Source organism: Lithobates pipiens, unplaced genomic scaffold, assembly GCF_037356315.1.
Source record: "Lithobates pipiens isolate NorthernLeopardFrog02 unplaced genomic scaffold, aLitPip1_a1.2 Scaffold_18, whole genome shotgun sequence".
NCBI lineage: Eukaryota > Metazoa > Chordata > Amphibia > Anura > Ranidae > Lithobates > Lithobates pipiens.
Window position 1 is genome coordinate 616,805,560 of NW_027507758.1, and position 25,727 is coordinate 616,831,286.

The following is a 25,727-nucleotide window of genomic DNA, read 5'->3' on the forward strand; positions in this document are numbered from 1 at the left end:
TAGGGTACCCAGAGGGCCTCCCCTTACATTAGGGTACCCAGAGGGCCTCCCCTTACATTAGGGTACCCAGAGGGCCTCCCCTTACATTAGGGTACCCAGAGGGCCTCCCCTTACATTAGGGTACCCAGAGGGCCTCCCCTTACATTAGGGTACCCAGAGGGCCTCCCCTTACATTAGGGTACCCAGAGGGCCTCCCCTTACATTAGGGTACCCAGAGGGCCTCCCCTTACATTAGGGTACCCAGAGGGCCTCCCCTTACATTAGGGTACCCAGAGGGCCTCCCCTTACATTAGGGTACCCAGAGGGCCTCCCCTTACATCAGGGTACCCAGAGGGCCTCCCCTTACATCAGGATCCCCAGAGAGCCCCCCCCCCACAGTAGGATCCCTAGAGAGCCTTCCCTTACATCAGGGTCCCCCGAGAGCCCCTTTACAACAGGGTCCCCAGAGAGCCCCTCCTTACATAAGGGTCCCCAGAGAGACCCCCCTGACATCAGGGTCCCCAAACAGCTGACTCCGCCCCTTGCAGAGGTTCGGCTGTACCTGGCTGGAGGAGGTGGGAGGCAGCGATCGGCAACTCTATGGTGTGCACAGGCAGGGGGTCTCCCTGGGGCTTGTAGTTCTTCTCCCGAGTGTATATAGTGGAGAGGAGAGGGGCATCTGACTTAGGCATGTACCAGCAACAGTGTACAAGCAGAGCGACTCACTGAAAGCAAAACTGACCCCTGCCCGGTTCAGAGTCCCCTCCCTTCTCCACTGTATACACTGACATTCGGGAAGAGAGAACTACAAGCCCCAGGCAGATCACCATAGAGCTGCCGACCGCCGCCTCCCACCTCTGCTTTCTAACTGGCCAGCCAGAGGTGCAGGGGGAGATGCCGGGTCTTGGGCCCCCCCCCCCCCATAGCGGCAGAACGTCAGGGCCCAGTCACAGGTGTGACTGCAGCTACCCCTAAAGTTCCGCCACTGTACAAAAGTAACATTGTTTATAAACATTGAGCAGATGGGAGATAAACAATGTTAGAGCTACAAAAGTAACATTGTTTATCTCCCATCTGCTTAATGTTTATAAACAATGTTACTTTGTATCTCTCTAGCTGCTGTCTGATCAATGTTTATAGAGAGATATAAAGTAACATTGTTTATAAACATTGATCAGACGGGAGATGGAGAGATATAAAGTAACATTTTTAACGTTGATCAGACAGCAGATAAACAGTGTTGCTTTGTATCTCTCCATCTCCTGTCTGATCAATGTTTATAAACAATGTTACTTTTGTATCCGTCTATCTGCTGTCTGATTAATGTTGATAGAAAGATACAAAGTAACATTGTTTATAAACATTGATCAGACAAGACATAGAGATACAAAAGTAACATTGTTTATAAACATTGAGCAGACAAGACAGAGATACAAAAGTAACAACATTGTTTATAAACATTGAGCAGACGGGAGATGGAGAGGTATAAAGTAACATTGTTTATTTTCATTGTTCAGGTAGGAACTAAAAAAAAAAAAAAAAGGAATAAAATGTATATCTTTTTATGTACAATACTAATATTTTTTTTTTAAAACCCAAACTAATCAAAATAGAAAAAGTTTTTTTTTTTCTTCAGTTTTGTTACTTTTTAGTCTATGGATTGCAGGAGAAATCCTTTATAATAAAAATGAACGATAAAAGAATAAGACTTTATACTACTAGTTATATATTTACAATAAATGGTGAGTCTCACTCCTCCTGTTGTAAACTTCTCAATATAAAATGAAAGAGAGAATGGATCTTCCTCGTTATATCATCAGGGGGTGGGCAGAGCTGGGAACTCAATGCAAAACCTACCAGAGAGGGATTTAGCCAAAGCAGGATCCACACAAAATTATATTACTATACTTATGGGTTTGATGGGAGCGAACTGCTAAGCATGGTGCCAGTGGGCAAAGCTATATGGGTTGCTGGCTCCAGGGTATAGGATGGGGGGGGGGGTTGCTGCCAATCACTGGGATCTGGGACAACATTTTACAATATTCTCCCATACAGAATGATGTCTCCAGTGTCTGATTTATCACATCTCCCCTTCAATCCAACGAGATATATGAATGGCATACCCCCAACACAGCATAGAGGGGCTCGGTGAAGGTGGCGGTGAAGGTGTGGAGGTGGCAGAGGGGGTCGCACGTATAGAAGGAGATCTGCCCGGCCTCGTAATCCAGATATACCCGGACTCTTTTCACGGGAGTGCTGACGTAAATGTCAGTCTCATGATCGTCATGCACGGCAATATACTTTCGACCCTTCCTGTCCAAACCCCAGGACACGTCATTCCTCCCAATAATGGAGTCACCCTTGTCCCTGTATATACTGTCATAAGCCATCCCGATGATCCAGTTATTGGATTGTTGGACGTAGACTTCCCAGTAATGTCTCCCCGAGGAGAAACTCAGATCGGCAAAGACTTGATAATAATCCACAAATCTCTCCTCGTTATCTGGGCGATTCAGATCATTTCCCACCTTGGACGCACTCCTCTTATTAGACGAGATTAATACATTGTTATGAGCCGTGTCTTCATCCAAAAACATGTTTACAGCTTTCGGTATATAGATCCCACTAATTAAACCACTTATCACGTCAGGGAAACCAGCGTGGAGTACATACGAGACCTCATTCATATCCAGATCCCAGGTGAGCTTCTCCTTTCTCCCTCTTTCAGCATCAGCAAAATCATCATCTTCATCCTCAGTCTCACCCAAGTCACCTGCGTCTGGTTCCTGAAGGACGGTCAATGGATCCGTCGTGGCGCACAGCTCCTCTAAGGGGCGTATCTTACGGGACATTTTCTCCATCATTAATTCGAACCGCTGGATCAGATCATTAACTGGGCTTAAGATCCGCTCCGCCTGCCTGGAGACCTCATCTAGGACTTTCTCCTCCAGGTTCTCCAGACGTTTCCTGAGCTCTCTGAACAGGGCAGAGACTCTCTCCGCCTTAACATCGGCTTTTTTTTGTACTCTTACCTTGTGCGCCTGCAGACCCCAGACTCTTCTTTCTGTCTTCAACCTCTTAGTAACCAGTTTCTGAAGATTACTTATCAGTTTCTTCTTCTTCTTGGTGGAGGCCTCCTCTAGGGTCTCCACCTGGTGTCCTCGATGTTCTCCAGTTAAACTGCAGCAGACACAGATACAGGCAGAGTCCTCGGTGCAGTAATACTCCAGGATCGTATTATGGACGGAGCATTTCCTGTCCTCCGAGGTGCTGGTGGGGTCACATATGACGTGTTCTGGTGACTTGCTGTGGACTTTCAGGTGGTCATCACATAGAGAAGCCTCACAAAGCAGGCAGGACTTCACGGCGGGTACGGAGGTGTGAATACAGTAAGTACAGAAGATGCCGGACTTCTCTGGTTCTGGTGAAGCAGATAGGAAACGCTGAGTGATGTTACGTAGAGTGATATTCCTGTGCGGCGAAGGCCTCTCCCGGAACTCTACCCTGCACTGAGGGCAGGAGAAACCTTCAGACCCCTCTTGGCTATCAAACACTTGGTCAATGCAGTCCTGGCAGAAGTTGTGTCCACATTTCAACATGACGGGATCCGTATAAATGTTCAGACAGATGGAACAGTCCAGCTCCTCTCTCAGGTCTGAGGACGCCATCCCCGACGGGCAAACAGAGCAACGACTATCAAAGTCCCCTTTTATCCAAAACCAGTTTCCCTAGCAATTTCCTGCATAGGGGAGGGGGGAGGAGGCCGGGAATGTGCTCGGTGCTTGCACAAAGGAGATCACAAAGGTCGCAAACAGGGCTGGAACAGAAATGAAAAAAAAAGCCAGCAATCTCCCCCCCAAAAAAAACAAAACGAATTTAACCGCCCAATCATAAGCAGGGTTGCCTCGTCACATGCAGCCTGATTGGCTGCAGTCCTAGATTTCAAAAGCTGCAAAGCTCTAGTCGGTGACCCGGAAGTGTAGCCCAGCTGTCAGTTTTCCCTTCTGCCAGTAGGTGGTGTAGTGTCATATTTTGCTCCCCGTCATAGAATGCTTCAGAAGTGACGTTGCGGCCAGGATTTTAACACTGCGCATGCGCGATGCGTTCCAAACGCTTGCGCCATGCGTTCCAAATGATTTGCCACAATGCAGATCAGTTAAACGGTCAGATAATGTTAGAGGAGTGAGGGGAGGTAATCCCCCTCCCTGAGCTACAGTTACCTGCTCTCTCTCTCTCTCCGCCGCTCTCTGCTCTGTCTAAAGTTAATGTTACGATTACCTCCCCTCCGACGGTTTCACTGAACTACATTGTCGGAAATCCTCTGGAACGCATGGTGCAAGCATTTGGAACGCATCGCGCATGCGCAGTGTAACATTCCTGGCCACAACGTCTTTTCCGGAGCATTCTTTGATGGGGAGCAAAACATGACACTACACCGGCACCAGTACCTCAGAGATTTTGAGTAATGAATAGTCATATATGCAGTTTGTGTTCAGGAGGATTAACCCCTTGCTGGTGGGTGAGGCCTCCCCCCCTTGTTTCCATGATAATGCTTTTCTCTCTTTTGTTCACTCTGCAGACGAAGAGATCTACAAGCAGTGATATTTGCTTTGGATTGCCATGTTAGAAAACTGTTTATTTTGTCCGTGTTGCTGATTTGTTTTTAACCACTTGCCACCCAGGCCAATTCTGACATTTCTCTCCTACATGTAAAAATTATTTATTTGCTAGAAAATGACATAGAACCCCCCAAACATTATATATATATATATATATATATATATATATATATATATATATATTATATTATTTTTTTTTTTTTTTTTTTTTTTTTTTAAGCGAAGACCCTAGAGAATACAATGGCGGTTGTTGCAACTTTTTCTCTCGTGCTGTATTTGCGCAGCAATTTCTTTTTTTTTTTTGAACGCTTTTTTTCTTTTTGGGGGGAAAGAAATAGTTTTTTGCTTTAAGAAAAAAAAAAAGTAAAGTTAGCCCCGATGTTTTTGCATATTGCAAAAGATGAAGTTACGCCGAGTAAACAGATACTTAACATGTCACGCTTCAAAATTGCACACAGAATGGCGCCAAACTTCGCTACTTAAAAATCCCCATAGGCGACGTTTGAAATTTTTTTTTACTGGTTTTGAGCTACAGAGGAGGTCTAGGGACAAAATGTTTGCTCTCGCTCCAACGTTCGCGTCGATACCTCACATGTGTGGTTTGAACACCGTTTTCATATGTAGGCGGGACTTACGTATGCGTTCGCTTTTGAGCGTGAGCACACGGGGACAGGGGAGCGCTTTAACATTTTTTTTATTTTTTATTGTTAATTATACTTTCTTTTTTTTAGTTTGACACTTTTTTGAAAAAAAAAAAAAAAAAAATTGATCACTTTTATTCCTATTACAAGGAATGTAAACATCCCTTGTAATAGGAATATGACATGACAGGTCCTCTTTATAGTGAGATGGGGTCATTAGGACCCCCCCATGTCCCCACTAGGCTGGAAGCCTGAAATAAAAAAAATAAAAAAAAAAAAAAAAAAAACGATCGCCGCTTCCCAGCCGAAGCTGCGCCGTTTTATTTAAAGGGGCATTCCGGCCAAATTCTTTTTTTTTTTTTTCTAAATCTGCAGCTACAAACACTGTAGCTGCTGACTTTTAATAAGCACACTTGCCCATCCAGCGTTCCCGTGATGTCGGCCGCCCCAGAGGCCAATCCATCCATCGGATCGGCTGCCGGCGCCTCCATCCTAACCAAGGGAAACAGGCAGTGGAGCCTTGCAGCGTCACTGCCTGTTTCCTACTGCGCATGCGTGAGTCGCGCGGCGGTTTGTGAACGGCCCCGTTGTGTTCTGGGACACACATGTCCCAGAAGGCAACGAGGCCGCTCACCGAAGAGGAGGAAGCGCCGCGGAATAGGTAGAGGCCGATTAGGAAGACAGCCTAGCAACAGCGTTTCAGGTAAGTGACATTTTTTTTTGTTATTTTATTTTATTAATGCAATTTTATTTTTGGGTGTGGCCCTCCACTTTAATGCAGAGGCCGGGCGTGACATCATAACATCGCGTCCGGCCTCCGACGATCATAGAGACACTGGCGACCATCTAGTCCGCCGGAAATCTCTTTGATCAACATCCGGGGCTGGCGGATCCTCTGTCCGACTCACCGATCGTAGCGGTGAATCGGTAGAAGCACCAGAGGGTGGCGGGAGGGGGGGGGGGACTTGGCAATACATTTTTTTTTTTGACATTTGAAAAAATGCAAAAAAAAAGTCGTTTAACAGCTATGGGCGGAAGTGACGTTTTGACATCGCTTCCACCCTGCAATGGTATGTAGACGGGTGGAGACCATCTTGCCCTCACTCGTATCCATACCTTGGCTTGCAAGAGGCCCTGATCACTTCCGCTGCTGCTGACAGCTCCAGTAAGGGCACAGGAGAGTGGCGGGAGGGCAGCTCTCTCCCGCCGCTGATAAAAGTGATGTGGCGGCGAATCCACCTCAGAGACCACTATTATCGGAAATCAGACCGACGGCTGAAGACGAGTATATCGGGGTTATGGTAGCTAGCTGCTGCCATAACAGAGATATCTCCAGGGCCGGACTGGCCTGTGCAGTGCACCGCTCCTCTCTCTCTTGTGGATCACATTGCTGACTGGCTCTGTGTTCGGCGGCAGCGCTGTAACACAGTCCCCTTCCCCCCCCCAGACTGGCTCGTGTGATAGTAGATAGAATCAATGTTCCGCCTATCACACGAGCCGGACTGGGGGGGGGCGGGACTGTGTTACAGCGCGGCCGCCGAACACAGAGCCAGCCAGCGCTGTAATCCAGAGGAGGAGATGCCCATCCATAAAGCCCGCCCTGTGTGCCACAGTGCCTGGACAGGAGGATCGGCAGGGGGGGGCTGCATATAGGATCTGAATGCTTGATTCTCTTCCTCTCCCTCCTGCAAGCATTCAGCGGCTGCATGCAGGAATATAGAAAGCTCATTTCCTCTATATGCCCCCCCCCCCCCGATTCTCCTCCTATCCAACTTATTTTACTGCCCCCCCCCCCGCCCACAGTTCTCTCCTCCCCTGTTCTTTCCCCCCCCCCCACTCTCCAGTTCTCCCCATCCTTCTCTAACCACCATCCCAGTGCTCTCCAGTGCCCCCCCGTTCTCCTCCCCTCAGTGCTCTCCATTCCCCCCAGTGCCGCCCCGTTCTCCACCCCCAGTGCTCTCCATTCCCGACAGTGCCCCCCCGTTCTCCCCCCCCCAGTGCTCTCCACTCCCCCCAATGCTATCCCCCCTGTTCTTCCCCTCGTGCTCCCCCCCTGTTTTTTCCCCCCAGTGCTCTCCACTCCCCCCAGTGCCCCCCGTTCTTCCCCTCGTGCTCTCCCCCCCCTTTTCTCCCCCCAGTGCTCTCCCCCCCTGTTTTTCCCCCAGTGCCCCCGCCGTTCTTCCACCCCAGTGTTTTCAACTCCCTGTTCTTCCCCCCAGTGCTCTCCATTCCTCCCAGTGCTCTCCCCCATGTTCTCTCCCTCCCCCAGTGCTCTCCACTCCCCCCAGTGCTCTCCACCCCTGTTCTTTCCCCCCCCAGTGCTCTTTACTCCCCCCAGTGCTCTCCCCCCCCAGTGCTCCCCCCTGTTCTTCCCCCCCCCCCCCAGTGCTCTCCACCCCTTTTCTTCCCCCTCCCAGTGCTCTCCACCCCTTTTCTTCCCCCTCCCAGTGCTCTCCACTCCCCCCAAGTGCTCTCCCCCCTGTTCATTCCCCCCAAGTGCTCTCCCCCCTGTTCATCCCCCCCAGTGCTCTCCACTCTCCCCAGTGCTTTTCCTCCCTGTTCTCCCCCCAGTGCTCTCCCCCCCCCTATTCTTTCCCCCCCCAGTGCTCTCCAACCCTGTTCTTCCCCCACCCCAGTGCTCTCCACACCCACCCAGTGCTCTCCTCCTGTTCTCCCCCCCCCAGGGATCTCCACTCCCCCCAGTGCTCTCCCCCCTGTTCTTCCCCCCCCCCCAGTGCTCTCCACTCCCCCAGTGATCTCCCCCCCTGTTCTCCCACCCCCCACTGCTCTCCACCCCTGTTCTTTCCCTCTCCCGTGCCCTCCACCCCCCCACAGTGCTCCCCCTGTTCTTTCACCCCCAGTGCTCTCCACTCCCCCCAGTGCTCTCCCCCGCCCCCATTTCCCCCAGTGCTCTCCACTCCTGTTTCCCCCCCCAGTGATTCCCCCTGGGCTCTCCACCCCTGTTCTTCCCTCACCCCAGTGCTCTCCACTCCCCCCAATGCTCCCCCCCCTTGTTCTTCCCCCGCCCCAGTGCTCTCCACCCCTGTTCTTTCCCTCCCCCCAGTGCCCTCCACTCCCCCTAGTGCTCCCCCCCTGTTCTTTCCCCCCCCCCCAGTGCTCTCCACTCCCCCCCAGTGCTCTTCCCCCCCAGTGCACTCCACTCCTGTTCTTCCCCCCCAGTGCTCTCCACTCCTGTTCTTTCCCCCGCCCCAGTGCTCTACACTCCCCGCAGTGCTCCCCCCTGTTCTTCCCCCCCATGCTCTCTCCCCTTGTTCTCCCCTCCAGTGCTCTCCACTCCACCCAGTGCTCTCCACCCCTGTTCTCCCCCCCCCCCCAGTGCTCTCCTCCTCTGTTCTTTCCCCCCCAGTGCTCTCCACTCCCCCCAGTGCTCTCCCCCCAGTGCTCTCCACCCCTGTTCTTCCCCCTCCCAGTGCTCTCCACTCCCCCCAGTGCTCCCCCCCAGTGCTTCCCCCTGTTCTTCGCCCCCCCATTGCTCTCCACCCCTGTTCTTCCCCCTCCCAGTGCTCTCCACTCCCCCCAGTGCTCTCCCCCCTGTTCATCCCCCCCCCCCCCCCCAGTGCTCTTCACTCTCCCCAGTGCTCTCCCTCCCTGTTCTTCCCCCCCCCAGTGCTCTCCACCCCTGTTCTTCCCCCACCCCAGTGCTCTCCCCCTGTTCTCCCCCCCCCCCCTGTGCTCTCCACTCCCCCCAGCGCTTTCCCCCCTGTTCTGCCCCCCCCCCCCCCACTGCTCTCCACCCCAGTTCTTTCTCTCTTCCCGTGCCCTCCACTCCCCCCCAATGCTCCCCCCCTGTTCTTTCACCCCCAGTGCTCTCCCCCCCCCCCCCATTTCCCCCCAGTGCTCTCCACTCCTGTTCTTCCCCCACCCCAGTGCTCTCCCCCTGTTCTCCCCCCCCCCTGTGCTCTCCACTCCCCCCAGCGCTTTCCCCCCTGTTCTGCTGCCCCACTGCTCTCCACCCCAGTTCTTTCTCTCTTCCCGTGCCCTCCACTCCCCCCCAATGCTCCCCCTGTTCTTTCACCCCCAGTGCTCTCCTCCCCCCCCATTTCCCCCCAGTGCTCTCCACTCCTGTTCTTCCCCCTCCCAGTGCTCTCCCCCCCAGTGCTCCCCCCTGTTCTTCCCCCCCCGTGCTCTCCACCCCTGTTCTTCCCCTCCCAGTGCTCTCCACTCCCCCCAGTGCTCTCCCCCCTGTTCTTTCCCCCCCAAGTGCTCTCCCCCCTGTTCATTCCCCCCCCAGTGCTCTCCACTCCCCCCAGTGCTCTCCCCCTGTTCTTTCCCCCCCAAGTGCTCTCCCCCCTGTTCATTCCCCCCCCCAGTGCTCTCCACTCTCCCCAGTGCTCTCCCTCCCTGTTCTTCCCCCCCCCCCCCAGTGCTCTCCCCTTGTTCCACTCCCCCCAGTGCTCTCCACTCCCCCCAGTGATCTCCACTCCCCCCAGCGCTCTCCCCCCTGTTCTTTCCCCCCCAGTGCTCTCCACCCCTGTTCTTTCCCTCTCCCCATGCCCTCCACTCCCCCCCCTGTTCTTTCACCCCCAGTGCTCTCCACTCCCCCCAGTGCTCCCCCCCATTTCCCCCCAGTGCTCTCCACTCCTGTTCTTCCCCCCCCCAGTGCTCTCCACTCCCCCCCCAGTGCTCTACACCCCCCCCTGTGCTCTCCCCCAGTGCTCCCCGCTGTTCTTTCCCCCCCCCCCAGTGCTCTCCCCCCTGTTCTTCCCCCACCCCAGTGCTCTCGACTCCCCCCAGTGCTCTCCCCCTGTACTTTCCTCCCCAGTGCTCTCCCCCTGTCCTTTCCCTCCAGTGATCACCCCCCTGTTCATTCCCTCCCCCCATTTCCCTCCACTCCCCCTCAGTGCTCCCCCCCTGTTTTTTCCCCCCCAGTGCTCTCCACTCCCCCCCAGTGCTCCCCCCCCCAGTGCACTCCACTCCTGTTCTTCCCCCCCAATGCTCTCCACTCCTGTTCTTCCCCCGCCCCAGTGCTCTACACTCCCCCCAGTGCTCCCCCTGTTATGGATTGTTTAATACTTTGATTAAATGACTATTTTTCTGTTCTTCCCCCCCCCCCCCAGTACCCTTGTTCTCCCCTCCAGTGCTCTCCACTCCCCCCGGTGCTCTCCACCCCTGTTCTTTCCCCCCCAGTGCTCTCCCCTCCTGTTCTTTACTCCCCTAGTGCTCTCCACTCCCTGTTCTTCCCCACTCCCAGTGCTCTCCACCCCTGTGCTTCCCCCCAGTGCTCTCCACTCCCCCCAGTGCTCTCCACTCCTGTTCTTCCCCCCCAGTGCTCTCCACTCCCCCCCAGTGCTTCCCCCCTGTTCTCCCCCCCAGTGCTCTCAACCCCTGTTCTTCCCCCACCCCAGTTCTCTCCACTCCCCCCAGTGCTCTCCCCTTCTTGTTCTTCCCCCGCCCCAGTGCTCTACAACCCCCCGTGCTCCCCCCCAGTGCTCCCCCTGTTCTCCCCCCCCCAGTGCTCTCCCCCCTGTTCTTCCCCCACCCCAGTGTTCTTCACTCCCCCCAGTGCTCTCCCCCTGTACTTTCCCCCCCCCGGTGCTCTCCACTCCCCCCAGTGCTCTCCGCCAGTGCTCTCCACCCCTGTTCGTTCCCTCCCCCCAGTGCTCTTCCCCCCCCCCAGTGCACTCCACTCCTGTTCTTTCCCCCCAAGTGCTCTCCCCCCTGTTCATTCACCCCCCCCCAGTGCTCTCCACTCTCCCCAGTGCTCCCTCCCAGTTCTCCCCCCCCCTGTGCTCTCCCCCCTATTCTTCCCCCCCCCCAGTGCTTTCCACGCCTGTTCTTCCCCCACCCTAGTGCTCTCCCCCTGTTCTCCCCCCCAGTGCTCTCCACTACCCCCAGTGATCTCCACTCCCCCCAGCTCTCTCCCCCCTGTTCTTTCCCCCCCAGTGCTCTCGACTCCCCCAGTGATCTCCCCCCTGTTCTCCCCCCCCCCCCACTGCTCTCCACCCCTGTTCTTTCCCTCTTCCCGTGCCCTCCACTCCCCCCCAATGCTCCCCCCTGTTCTTTCACCCCCAGTGCTCTCAACTCCCCCCAGTGCTCTCCCCCCCATTTCCCCCCAGTGCTCTCCACTCCTGTTCTTCCCCCTCCCAGTGCTCTCCACTCCCCCCAGTGCTCCCCCCTGTTCCCCCCCCACCAGTGCTCTCCACCCCTGTTCTTCCCCCTCCCAGTGCTCTCCACTCCCCACAGTGCTCTCCCCCCTGTTCTTTCCCCTCCCAGTGCTCTCCACTCCCCACAGTGCTCTCCCCCCTGTTCTTTCCCCCCCAAGTGCTCTCCCCCTGTTCATTCCCCCCCCCCCCAGTGCTCTCCACTCTCCCCAGTGCTCTCCCTCCCTGCTATTCCCTCCCCAGTGCTCTCCCCCCCTATTCTTCCCCCTCCCCCAGTGCTTGCTCTCCACCCCCTGTTCTTCCCCCACCCCAGTGCTCTCCACTCCCCCCAGCGCTCTCCCCCCTGTTCTTTCCCCCCCAGTGCTCTCCACTCCCCCCAGTGATCTCCCCCCCCCCACTGCTCTCCACCCCTGTTCTTTCCCTCTCCCCGTGCCCTCCACTCCACCCCAGTGCCCCCCCCTGTTCTTTCACCCCCAGTGCTCTCCACTCCCCCCAATGCTCCCCCCCATTTCCCCCCAGTGCTCTCCACTCCTGTTCTTCCCCCCAGTGCTCTCCACTCCCCCCCAGTGCTTGCCCCCTGTTCTTCCCCCCCAGTGTTCTCCACCCCTGTTCTTCCCCCACCCCAGTGCTCTCCATTCCCTCCAGTGCTCTCCCCCCCTTGTTCTTCCCCCCGCCCCAGTGCTCTACACCCCCCCGGGCTCTCCCCCCCCAGTGCTCCCCCCTGTTCTTTCCCCCCAGTGCTCTCCCCCCTGTTCTCCCCCCCAGTGTTCACCACCCCTGTTCTTCCCCCACCCCAGTGCTCTCCATTCCCTCCAGTGCTCTTCCCTCCAGTGCTCTCCCCCCCTTGTTCTTCCCCCGCCCCAGTGCTCTACACCCCCCCGGGCTCTCCCCCCCAGTGCTCCCCCCTGTTCTTTCCCCCCCAGTGCTCTCCCCCCTGTTCTTCCCCCACCCCAGTACTTTCCCCCCCAGTGCTCTCCACTCCCCCCAGTGCTCTCCACTCCCCCCAGTGCTCTCCCCCTGTCCGTTCCCCCCAGTGATCACCCCCCTGTTCTCCCCCCCTGTGGTCTCCACCCCTGTTCTTTCCCTCCCCCCAGTGCCCTCCACTCCCCCCAGTGCTCTCCCCCCTTGTTCTCCCCTCCAGTGCTCTCCGCTCCCCCCGGTGCTCTCCCCCTGTTCTTTCCCCCCCAGTGCTCTCCACCCCTGTTCTTTCCCCCCCAGTGTTCTCCACTCCCCCCAGTGCTCTCCCCCCAGTTCTTCCCCCCCGTGCTCTCCCCTCCTGTTCTTTACCCCCCTAGTGCTCTCCACTCCCTGTTCTTCCCCACTCCCAGTGCTCTCCACCCCTGTGCTTCCCCCCAGTGCTCCCCCCTTTTCTTCCCACCCAGTGCTATCCCACCTGTTCTTCCCCCCACTGCTCTCCCCCTGTTCTTTCCCCCCAGTGCTCTCCACCCCTGTTCTTTCCCCCCCAGTGCTCTCCCCCCTGTCCCCCCCCCGTGCTCTCCACTCCCCCCCAGTGCTCCCCCCAGTGCTCCCCCCAGTGCTTTCCACCCCTGTTCTTCGCCCACCCCAGTGCTCTCCACTCCTCCCAGTGCTCCCCCCGCTCTCCACTCCCCCCAGCGCTCTCCTCCCTGTTCTTTCCCCCCCAGTGCTCTCCCCTCCCCCCAGTGATCTCCCCCCCTGTTCTCCCCCCCCCACTGCTCTCCACCCCTGTTCTTTCCCTCTCCCCGTGCCCTCCACTCCCCCCCCAGTGCTCCCCCCCGTTCTTTCACCCCCAGTGCTCCCCCCCATTTCCCCCCAGTGCTCTCCACTCTTGTTCTTCCCCCCCAGTGCTCTCCACCCCTGTTCTTCCCCCACCCCAGTGCTCTCCACTCCCCCCAGTGCTCTCCCCTCTTGTTCTTTCCCCGCCCCAGTGCTCTACACCCCACCCGTGCTCCCCCCCCAGTGCTCTCCCCCCTGTTCTTCCCCCACCCCAGTGCTCTCCACTCCCCCCAGTGCTCTCCCCTCTTGTTCTTTCCCCGCCCCAGTGCTCTACACCCCACCCGTGCTCTCCCCCCCAGTGCTCCCCCCTGGTCTCCCCCCCCCCAGTGCTCTCCCCCCTGTTCTTCCCCCACCCCAGTGCTCTCCACTCCCCCCAGTGCTCTCCCCCCCAGTGCTCTCCCCCTGTACTTTCCCCCCCAGTGCTCTCCACTCCCCCAGTGCTCTCCCCCTGTCCTTTCCCGCCAATGATCACCCCCCTGTTCTTCCCCCCCCCCCCCGTGCTCTCCACCCCTGTTCTTTCCCCCCCCAGTGCACTCCACTCCTGTTCTTCCCCCCCCACTGCTCTCCACTCCTGTTCTTCCCCCGCCCCAGTGCTCTACACTCCCCCCAGTGCTCCCCCCCGTGCTCCCGTGCTCCCCCCTGTTCTTTCCCCCCCAGTACGCTCCCCCTTGTTCTCCCCTCCAGTGCTCTCCACTCCCCCCGGTGCTCTCCCCCCTGTTCTCCCCCCTGTTCTTTACCCCCCTAGTGCTCTCCACTCCCTGTTCTTTCCCCCGAGTGCTCTTCCCCCTGTTCTTCCCCCCTCCAGTGCTCTCCACCCCTGTGCTTCCCCCCAGTGCTCCCCCCCTGTTCTTCCCCCCCAGTGCTCTCCACTCCCCCAGTGCTATCCCCCCTGTTCTTCCCCCCAGTGCTCTCCACCCCTGTTCACCCCCCCCCCCGTGCCCTCCACTCCCCCCCGTGCTCGCCCCTGTTGTTTCCCCCCAGTGCTCTCCACTCCCCCCAGTGCTCTCCCCCCTGTCCCCCCCAGTGCTCTCCACTCCTGATCCCCCCCCCCCCAGTGCTCTCCACTCCCCCCCAGTGCTTTCCACCCTTGTTCTTCGCCCACCCCAGTGCTCTCCACTCCCCCCAGTGCTCCCCCCTGTTCTCCCCCCCCCAGTGCTCTCCACTCCCCCCAGTGCTATTCCCCCTGTCCCCCCCCCAGTGCTCTCCACCCCTGTTCTCCCCCCCATGCCCTCCACTCCCCCCGTGCTCGCCCCTGTTCTTGCCCCCCCCAGTGCTCTCCACTCCTGATCTCCCCCCCCAGTGCTCTCCACTCCACCCCAGTGCTCCACCCCTGTTCTTCGCCCCCACCCCAGTGCTTTCCACTCCCCCCTGTTCTTCCCCCCCAGTGCTCTCCCCCCTGTTCTTTCCACCCCAGTGCTCTCCACTCCCCCAGTGCTCTCCCTCCTGTTCTTCCCCCCCCCCAGTGCTCTCCACTCCCCCCAGTGCTCTCCCCCCGTTCTTTCCCCCACCCCAGTGCTCTCCACCTCTGTTCTTCCCCCTCCCAGTACTCTCCACTCCCCCCAGTGCTCTCCCCCCCTGTTCATTCCCCCCCAAGTGCTCTCCCCCCCGTTCATTCCCCCCCAAGTGCTCTCCCCCCTGTTCATTCCCCCCCAGTGCTCTCCATTCCCCTGAGTTCTCTCCCCCCCTGTTCTTCCCCCTCCCAGTGCTCTCCACTCCTCCCTGTTCTTCCCCCCCCAGTGCTCTCCACCCCTGTTCTTCCCCCCCCCCAGTGCTCTCCACTCCTGTTCTCCCCCCCCAGTGCTCTCCACTCCCCCCAGTGCTCCCCCCCAGTTCTTGCCCCCTGTTCTTTACCCCCCTAGTGCTCTCCACTCCCTGTTCTTTCCCCCGAGTGCTCTTGCCCCTGTTCTTCCCCCCTCCCAGTGCTCTCCCCCCCCCAGTGCTCTCCACTTTCCCCAGTGCTCTCCACCCCTGTTCTCCCCCCCCATGCCCTCCACTCCCCCCCGTGCTCGCCCCTGTTCTTTCCCCCCCAGTGCTCTCCACTCCCCCCAATGCTCTCCCCCCTGTCCCCCCCAGTGCTCTCCACTCCTGATTCCCCCCCCGTGCTCTCCACTCCCCCCCAGTGCTCCCCCCAGTGCTTTCCACCCTTGTTCTTCACCCACCCCAGTGCTCTCCACTCCCCCCAGTGCTCCCCCCCTTGTTCTTCCCCCCAGTCCTCTCCACTCCTCCCAGTGCTATTCCCCCTGTTCTCCCCCCCCCCCAGTGCTCTCCACCCCTGTTCTCCCCCCCCCCCCCCGTGAACTCCACTCCCCCCGTGCTCGCCCCCCCCCCAGTGCTCTCCACTCCTGATCTTCCCCCCTGTGCTCTCCACTCTGCCCCAGTGCTCCCCCCCCAGTGCTTTCCACCCCTGTTCTTCGCCCCCACCCCAGTGCTCCCCCCAGTGCTCTCCCCCTGTTCTTTCCACCCCAGTGCTCTCCACTCCCCCAGTGCTCTCCCCCCTGTTCTTTCCCCCCCCCAGTGCTCTCCACTCCCCCCAGTGCTCTCCCCCCAGTTCTTTCCCCCACCCCAGTGCTCTCCACCCCTGTTCTTCCCCCTCCCAGTGCCCTCCCCCCTGTTCATTCCCCCCCTCCCAGTGCTCTTCACTCCCCCCAGTGCTATCCCCCTGTTCTTTCCCCCCCCCCAGTGCTTTCTACCCCTGTTCTTCGCCCCCACCCCAGTTCTCCCCCCCTGTTCTTCCCCCCAGTGCTCTCCCCCCTGTTTATTCCCCCCCCCCCAGTGCTCTCCACTCCCCCCAGTGCTCTCCCCCCTGTTCATTCCCCCCCCCAGTGCTCTCCACTCCCCCCAGTGCTCTCCCCCCTGTTCATTCCCCCCCCCAGTGCTCTCCACTCCCCCCAGTGCTCTCCCCCCTGTTCTTTCCCCCCCAAGTGCTCTCCCCCCTGTTCATTCCCCCCCAGTGCTCTCCATTCCCCCGAGTGCTCTCCCCCCTGTTCTTCCCCCCTCCCAGTGCTCTCCACTCCTCCCAGTTCTCCCCTCCCCCCCAGTGCTCTCCACCCCTGTGCTTCCCCCCCCCCAGTGCTCTCCCCTGAGGAATATGTTGTATTCACCGCCGCCGCCTGTGAGAGAGTGTGTTCACCATAGGCAGTGAAATCAAACAGGCTTTAAAGGCATATTACTGAGGCGCTGTTTTTCCCTTATTTATGTGAGTAGCAACTTTTACATATAAGAAAACCTTGGATTTTAAACTGGATTACACTATGTACGTTTCATTTTTATTTACAACGAGGGAATGAGAAGTAACTGGATGGTAACCGGAGCAGCTCTACATAGCTACACAGGGGCTCACACTGTGGAGGCGATTTAACCCCTAATGGGGCAAGTCAGCTGGTGAGTGCGGAATATTGTCCTATGCATGGAAATCGCATTGGTTGCAACCCAGAACACACCAAGCACTGAGCACATTGTCACTTTACAGAGGAACTTTCTGTTGTTAATCTCTGCTGTTTGGACTTTCCTTTTTTGAATTCCTTTGGATTATTTTATTTTATTTGTTTCATGTTTCCAATTTTGCGATTTCACAATCTGGGATGCTTTGTGATGGAAGTTAAAGCATAAAGTACTGTATTAATAGTTTTTTGCACCAATTTAAGCACATAGCACTTTTTTGACAGTATAAACTGTGGTCCTTAGAATGCACATGTGCACTTTCTAACACTGCAATTTTCTAGCGACTATATATGTTTAAATATCGCATACTTGTATACATTTTTTATATAGATTTGTATTTTGTATGCAATTTGCAAATAACCATTCAGTAATTTGGGTGATAGACACATTTATTCAGTTACACATTCTCGTTTACATTGGCCTTTACATGGCACAGGTGTACTATTAAAAAAATAGGCGAGTGCCGTAGCTACCACCCAGCACTTTACGCCTATTTCCAATCTGCTAGGTTGGTCACATATGGTAGTGGCAGCTCCCCTCTGTCGTCCACATATATTCTTTCATATTGTTTAATTTTTTCACACTTTTTTTAACATTTTTTTGTTTCCCCTATACACCTTTTATACATGTTCCCACATATCTGTTTTTATTTAATATTTCCAGGAATAATTTTGCTTCCATAGCGCACCTTACCCCCCCCTCTTTCCCCCCCAGTGCTCTCCACCCCTGTTCTTTCCCCTCCCAGTGCTCTCCACTCCCCGCAGTGCTCTCCCCCCTGTTATTTCCCCCCCAGTGCTCCCCCCAGTGCTCTCCCCCCAGCTCTCCCCATCACTATGCAGCCCTCACCCCAGTGCTCTCTAGTCCCCCATTCTCCCCACCCCTATTCTTTCTTGCCCGCTGGTGCTCTCAAGCTCCACCCATCGCTTTCCAGCCCCCCCCCCCCCAGTGCTCTCTATCCCCCCGTGCTCTCCACCCCTGTTTTTTTTGGCTCCCCCCAGCACTCTCCACTCCCCACCCCTGTACTCTCCACTCCCCCCTGCATTTTGCCCCCACCCATATGCTCTCCAACCCTGCCAGTGCTCTCCACCCCCCATAGTACTCTCCAGCCCCCGTGCTTTCCACCCCTGTTCTATCTGGCCCCCCCAGTGCTCTTCACCACCCCACTCTCTTAGTCCCCCCAGTGCTCTCAGCCTACCCCGCTCTCCACCCCTGTTCTTTTTGTTCCCCCCAGCGCTCTCACACTCCCTACCCCTGTGATCTCCACTCCCCCAGCTCTTTGCCCCCACCCATGTGTGCTCCAACCCCGCCAGTACTCTCTGCTTCCCCTTCTCTCCAGCTCCCACCCAGTGCTCTCCACTTCCCCAGGAACAGAGGACTTGCTGACTGGGGCTGGAAAATGAGGACGGCTGAAGGTGCAGGTGGCCAGGGACCACTCCATCTCACAGCAAACAGATCCTCTGGAAGAAGCACCGTCCCCATCCAAAACGACAACAGACCCTGCCTGCTGCTGGCCGTCATGGATATCCTGCTGGCATGCCAGGTACCCTACCGAGCATCAACAATACACCTTCCCACAGACTGGGACCGCAGACTGGAACATGGGGCACAGGAGGGGCTGCAATGATGGGGACAGTGAGACTGCATTCACGGCACAGTAAAGCTGCATTTGATGGACACAGTGAGGCTGAATTGATGGGCACAGTGAGGCTGCAATGGTGGGCACGGTGAGTCCGCATTTGTGGGCACAGTGAGACTGCATTCACGGGCAGGGTAAAGCTGCATTTGGTGGGCACAGTGAGGCTGCATTGGTGGGCACAGTGAGGCTGCATTGATGGGGACAGTGAGGTGGCATTTGATGGGTACTGGTGAGGCTGCAATGAGCTCTTGCATCACGTCTGCAGTCTCTGAGGGAGTCTGGAGGGGAGTCAAGAGTGGGAGCGCCGCCGGGATGGGGGTCATGGGGGGTGTCAGACTTCTGTGGACTGTGGATGCTGTTGGGCTGGTATAATAATGCTGTGAGGCTGGTATGAAATCTTTTCCAGGGCTGGTTTTTATTCCCAGTCCGTCCCTGATAAGGGTTGACTCTATCCAATTTTATCCCGTTCCAGTCTGGGACAGATCTGACATTTCTCACATACCTGTAAAAATCAACTTTTTTTTACAAGAAATTGCTTAGAACCCCCAAATATTATATATTTTTTTAAGCAGAGAACCTGGAAAATACAATAGCTGTTATTGCAATTTTTTATGTCGCATGATATTTGTACAGTGGTTTTTTAAATGCAAATTTTCATAACAAGATACACTTTAAAGTGGCGCTCCAGTCTCTTAAGTGAAAATTAAAAGTCTGCTTCTGACTTTTAACCGCTTCAAACCCGGAAAATTTTACCCCTTTCTGGCCAGAGCACTTTTTGGCACTGCGCATGACAATTGTGCGGTCGTGCGACATTTTACCCAAACAAAATTTACGTCCTTCCCCCCCCCCTCACCCACAAATAGAGCTTTATTTTGGTGGAATTTGATCACCTCTGCGGTTTTTATTTTTATTAACAAAAAAAGCGACAGAGCGACAATTTTGAAAAAAAAAGCAATAATTTTTACTTTTTACTATAATAAATATCCCCCCCCCCCCAAAAAAAAAGAAGAAAATTATATATATATATATATAAAACTTTATTTTTTCCTCCATTTAGGCCGATATGTATTCTTCTACATATTTTTGTTTAAAAAAATCGCAATAAGCATATATTGAATTGGTTTGAGCAAAGTTATAGCGTCTACAAAATAGGGGATAGTTTTATGGCATTTTTATTATTATTATTATTTTTTTTAAGTTGTAATGGCGGTGATCTGTGATTTTTTATTGTGACTGCGACATTATGGCAGACACATTGGACACTTTTGACACTATTTTGGACCATTGTCATTTTTACAGCAATCAGTGCTATAAAAATGCACTGATTACTGTGTAAATTACACTGGCAGGGAAGGGGATAAATGCTAGGGGGCGATCAAGGGGTTAAGTGTGTCCTAGGGATTGATTCTAACTGTGGGGGGGGGGGGGGCTACTACTTACATGACAGCTATCGCCAAAGGCGGCAAATTTAAAGGAACGTACCTGTATGCCCATTTGCCTACCTGTGTCATTCTGCCGATGTATATCTGTGTGTGGCGGTCGGGAGGGGTTAATAAACAGCCACTCACCTGTCCCACGATCCAGTGGCATGCTCACCCCAGCCGGCTTCTGCACACAAGCACAGAGGGGAGGGGACGCTTTATTTTTTTCTCATTTATTTTATTTTTACACTGTCCCTTTTTATTTTATTTTTTTGGGTTGTTTTTAATCCTATCACAAGAGAAGATAGGATTACATCCCTTGTGATTACATCCCTTGTGATAGAAATTACATCCCTTGTGATAGATAAGGGATGACAGGTCCCTCTTTATGGAGACCCCAAATCTCTCCTCTACTTTTGAAAGCATCAGATTAAAAAAAAATGTTCACCCTAGACTGGAGGTGACGACATGACGTCACTCCAGTCCTCTTAGAACTCCAGTTCCTCTTAGGTCATAGAGGTGGGGAGAGACAATCAACACCCCTCCTGCTATTTCTAAAAGCGATCCAGCGACTAATCAGCCACTTGGATCACTTTAAGGCCGGGTTCACACCATAGCGATGCGGGAACGCCGCGAATCCGCGGCGTTTTCCCGCATTGCACACCTCCCGCCGGCAGTTCACACTGCCCCTATGCGGACGGCTGGGAGTGTCAATGATATGTTAATGACACCCCCAGTTCCGTCCGCATATCGCAGTGCGATCTGCAGACTCGCACAGGAATCGGATCGCATGGTGTGAACACCCATGCGATCCGATTCTGTTGCGGACCAAAAAAAGGGTCCCGTGCGAGTTTGCTGCGGGAGCGATGCGAATTCAGCCATACTATCTGTATGGCTGAACTCGCATCGCTACGGAGATCGGATGTGATTTGCACTGCAGTGCGAATCACATCCGGATCTCCCCCCGCAGCAGTGTGAACCCAGCCTTATAAGAAATTGCCAGCTGAAAAAAAAATGGGTCATGGCTGATAGCTTCAGTCATAACGCCAGTAAACCACTTCATAACACATCCCAATTCTCCAGTCATTGGATCCATAGCCATCTACTTCCCAGTAATGGGGAAAAATTTGGAAAACTAAATAATAATGGAAACCAAAACTGGCCATAGATGATTTTATTTTTTTGAGCTAGAGCTGAACGAAAGAAAAAAAAATAGAGAAAAAAAGGCTGCAACAGCTGATCAACAAAAGTTTTCCAACCTTCCTATTCGACAAAGGTGGGCAACAGATAAGTGCAGGGCCGGGACAAGGGGTGGGCAGGAAGGGCGGCTGCCCTGGGCACTGTGGTATCATGTTAGATGGGGGGGGGGGAGGCACCGCAATAAGGTTGGGGAAGGAGATTTGTGTTGAGAGGGGAAATTTGGCAGGGGATAAGAATTGTTCTAGAACACCTCCCTAAATGTCGCCTCCTAGGAAAGGTGATTTGAGGGGATTTGTGTTGGGAGGGGGAATGGTGGAAGATGATTTGTGCTAGGGGTGGGGGTTTGTACTAGAAAAGGTGGATGAGAGGGATTTTTTTTTGTTTTTGTTTGTTTGGGGGGGGGGGGGGGATTTATGCCAGCGGGGATGATTGGAGTTATTTGTGCTAGGAGTGAAATTTTGGAAAGGATTTGTGCTAGGATGGGGGATTGGAGAGAATTTGTGCTGGGAGGGGAATTTGGAGTGGGGGCAGAGGATTTGTGCTCACAGGACAAATTTGAGGGGTAGAGGATTTGTAATAAGAGGGGGGAATTTTTATTAGGGGGTAAGGTGGATTTGTGCTGGGGGCATATGGGGAATGAGAGGATTTGAGCTGGGGGGGGCAAAGATTTGTGCTGGGAAGGGGATTTCAGCAGGGGTGGATTTGTATGGGGGGGGGGGTATGCTTGGGGGGTAAGCATGTAGATTGGTTCTCAATTTCTTTTTTAGGGGAGGGGACTTTTGCTGACACATAATGCTCATAATGTATCTACCCTTTATTGCTGGTTTTCTGTAATACAGGCATCTGCAGGAGTTAAAGTGGGTGTTGTGTGCCTCCAGCACAGTATACACCTGAAGATGCCCCTTATTGCTGGTGTTGTCTGTTGCATGTCTTGCATATTAGCCTTTAAAATTAGCACTTTTGATTTTGAACGTTTGAGTCCCATAGATTTTAATAGGGTTCTAAAGTTCATACGAATTGTAGGTCCGTTCGAATGTTTTGGTACGAACCGAACCGGGGGGGGGGGGGGGGGGGGGTGTTCGGCTCATCCCTAAATTGTTTTATATTCCCAGTTCAGTACTTCGAAGATCAGTTTTTTAGATCTTGTAATTGAGAGATCGAAACAACAATTTATATTTAGCACCCACTTCAAATCTACCGACAGAAATGGTTTCATACCAACGGACAGTTGCCACCATGAGTCGTGGCTAAGTTTGGTCCCCAAAAGTAAATTCCTGCATCTTCGCAGGATTTGTACTGATACTGGCACCTTTCAGATACAAGCTAATGTCTTAAGAGAAAGGTTTATTGAGAAAGGGTATAACCAGGTTGAAGTATATAACGATCTTTGTAAAGTTTTGAACACCGATCGAGCTTCACTGTTGGATGATGGACTGGGTGAGGCGGATGAGAGGCGGATGAGAGTTTCAAATGGTCGTTTCTCACAACTTTTTCAACTCAACACAAGCAAATTAAGACCATTTTTGAACAACATTGGAGAATTCTGAGAAACGATGGGATTTTTGCTTCTATTTTGCCAGAAAGACCGAAGGTTATCTATCAAGGAGTGCCCTCATTAAAAAATAAGATCGCACCTACCATCATTAATCCTCCTATCAGGCCATCTTTTTTTCGTAATTGGACTGGGTATTACCCCTGTAAAAAATGTTATGTGTGTCATTGCAATACGTGTGGCCAACAAAGTACTAAAGAATTTAGATCCACGGTCACTAACCAGGTTTATACAATTAAACAATTTTGTACTTGTGCCACGACCAACGTTGTCTACTTATTGACTTGCCCTTGTGGCAAGCAATACGTAGGCCGCATGACTAGGTCCTTTACAGCTAGGGTCAGTGAGCACATCAACAAAATTAAACTTGGAAGCATTAAACACACAGTCCCTCGACATTATCGAGAGCATCATGCTTGAGATCCAACAGGGACACAATTTTTAATCATAGATGGATACATCGCACCGTGGAGGGGGAGGGGGGGGTGCTAATACCAGGGGTGTATCTAGATTGGAAACTTTCTGGATATACGAGCTACAGAGTTCTCACCCACAGGGAATGACTATAGAGTGGGATATCAATTCCTTTATAAACAAATCATGATTTAATGCAGAATATGGAGATTGAAGATACAAGGAACGTTTAATTTTTTATTTTTAATGATGTATTTTTTCTTTTTTCTTCTTTAACCACTTAAGCCCCAGACAGGGGCGGGCTGGGCTGGGGGGCAGGGATGCAATTGCCCCCTGGGCTGCTCTAATTCCCTATAAAAAGGCTGATGTGCTGCCAACTGAGCTGGGAACTGCACAGCTGGGAACTGCACATGTGCAGTTCCGCAGTTGGCCACATGCTACTGCTCAGGCGACTCCGGAGAGAGGCTGACAGGGCTGGATAACAGCCCAGAAGCGTGCAGAAACGTTTGTGCTGTGAGCGGACATCTGTCCTGTCACAGTGCTGTCCCCGGTGTTCTGGCAGATAGTGTCCTGCCATCATATAGTGTCCGCCCTGTAGTGCGCATGTGCAGTACGGGGCAGATGAAGCTTCGGAAAATCTCCGAAGATGAACGGCACCTGCGCCGTGAGTGGAGGTGTTAGCCCCCCCATCCAAGCGGACACAGGGTTGTGAAAATTAGAGGGCCCCTCGTGGACGAGCTTCGCTCACCGTGCTTCGGGCTCGGCCTCGCTGCGCTTGGCTCTTTTTATTCTAATTCTATGTCCACTTGGATGGTGGGGATAGAACCTGGACTCACAGTGCAGGCGCCGTTCATCCTCACCTATTTTCGGAATCTGTGTGTGCTGTGTACTGCGCATACACAGTACACAGCGGACACTATCCGATGGGGGGCCTTATATGATAGGACACCGGCTTCTGAGTTGACAGTCTGTGTCCATTGCGAGCACAGCCAAATGGAAGAGGGTGGATCCGCTCCGCCTCCTCCAGCCCCCTCTCTCACTGTGCCCGCCCACACTCTCAGCAGCCTGTGTGCTGCGTCTGAATAGGATGTGTGGGCGGGAACATTTAAACAGAGCAGACAGTGCTTTCTATGGGACGCTGTGATGACTGAGCCTCGTGCTTGGTCCTTCCTTCCAAGTGAGTGAGCTGTGACCAGCCTCTCCCCCTCTCTGCAGATAAGGAAGTTTCTTTCAGCAGCATGTGCAGTACTTGCTCCTACGATGTGGGCTCACACTGGTGTGCTGCACTGTTGCTGATCTCACTGTCTTCCTGCATGTTCCCCCCCCCCTCAGTCAAATGCAGCCACACTGTGCCCACCAAATGTAACCTCACTGTGCCCATCAAATGCAGCCACACTGTGCCCATCAAATGCAGCCACACTGTGCCCACCAAATGTTACCTCACTGTGCCCACCAAATGTAGCCACACTGTGCCCATCAAATGCAGCCATACTGTGCCCATCAAATGCAGCCACACTGTGCCCACCAAATGTTACCTCACTGTGCCCACCAAATGTAGCCACACTGTGCCCATCAAATGCAGCCATACTGTGCCCATCAAATGTAACCTCACTGTGCCCACCAAATGTAACCTCACTGTGCCCATCAAATGCAGCCACACTGTGCCCACCAAATGCAACCTCACTGTGCCCACAAATGTAACCTCACTGTGCCCACCAAATGTAACCTCACTGTGCCCACCAAATGTAACCTCACTGTGCTCACCAAATGTAGCCACACTGTGCCCATCAAATGCAGCTACACTGTGCCCATCAAATGTAACCTCACTGTGCCCATCAAATGCATCCACCCTGTGCCCAAATGCAGCCTCATTGTGCCCATCAATTGCAGCCTCATTGTGCCCATCAATTGCAGCCTCACTGTGCCCATCAATTGCAGCCTCATTGTGCCCATCAATTGCAGCCTCACTGTGCCCATCAATTGCAGCCTCACTATGCCCATCAAATGCAACCACACTGTGCCCATTAAATGCAGCCTCACTGTGCCCATCAAATGCAGTCTCGCTGTGCCCATCAAATGCAGCTACACTGTGCCCATCAAATGTAACCTCACTGTGCCCATCAAATGCATCCACCCTGTGCCCAAATGCAGCCTCATTGTGCCCATCAATTGCAGCCTCACTATGCCCATCAAATGCAACCACACTGTGCCCACCAAATGCAGCCACACTGTGCCCACCAAATGCAGCCACACTGTGCCCATCAAATGCAGCCACACTGTGCCCACCAAATGTAACCTCACTGTGCCCACCAAATGTAACCTCACTGTGCCCATCAAATGCAGCCACACTGTGCCCACCAAATGCAACCTCACTGTGCCCACAAATGTAACCTCGCTGTGCCCACCAAATGTAACCTCACTGTGCCCACCAAATGTAACCTCACTGTGCCCACCAAATGTAACCTCACTGTGCCCACCAAATGCAACCTCACTGTGCCCACCAAATGTAACCTCACTGTGCCCACCAAATGCAACCGCACTGTGCCCACCAAATGCAACCTCACTGTGCCCACCAAATGTAACCTCACTGTGCCCACCAAATGCAACCGCACTGTGCCCACCAAATGCAACCTCACTGTGCCCACCAAATGCAACCTCACTGTGCCCATCAAATGCATCCACCCTGTGCCCAAATGCAGCCTCATTGTGCCCATCAATTGCAGCCTCATTGTGCCCATCAATTGCAGCCTCACTGTGCCAATCAAATGCAACCACACTGTGCCCATTAAATGCAGCCTCACTGTGCCCATCAAATGCAGCCTCGCTGTGCCCATAAAATGCAGCTACACTGTGCCCATCAAATGCAGCCACAGCGACCCCCAGCAGCATTTAACCATCACACCCCCTGCTCGCTCGCTGTCTGACTGGCACTTACCGCATCTTGGTG

At 54.2% G+C, this 25,727-nt stretch overlaps 1 protein-coding gene across 1 annotated transcript in view; it reads right to left on the reverse strand.

Annotated features, from left to right (window-relative positions):
• Positions 1-1,615: 1,615 nt before the first annotated feature.
• The window catches only part of LOC143986843 (uncharacterized), a 33,025-nt gene continuing 8,913 nt past the window's right edge, over positions 1,616-25,727 (reverse strand). The window contains 1 exon segment of the mRNA XM_077485251.1: positions 1,616-3,707. Within this exon segment, the coding sequence (XP_077341377.1) occupies positions 2,073-3,707 (1,635 nt within the window). The 3' untranslated portion in view covers positions 1,616-2,072.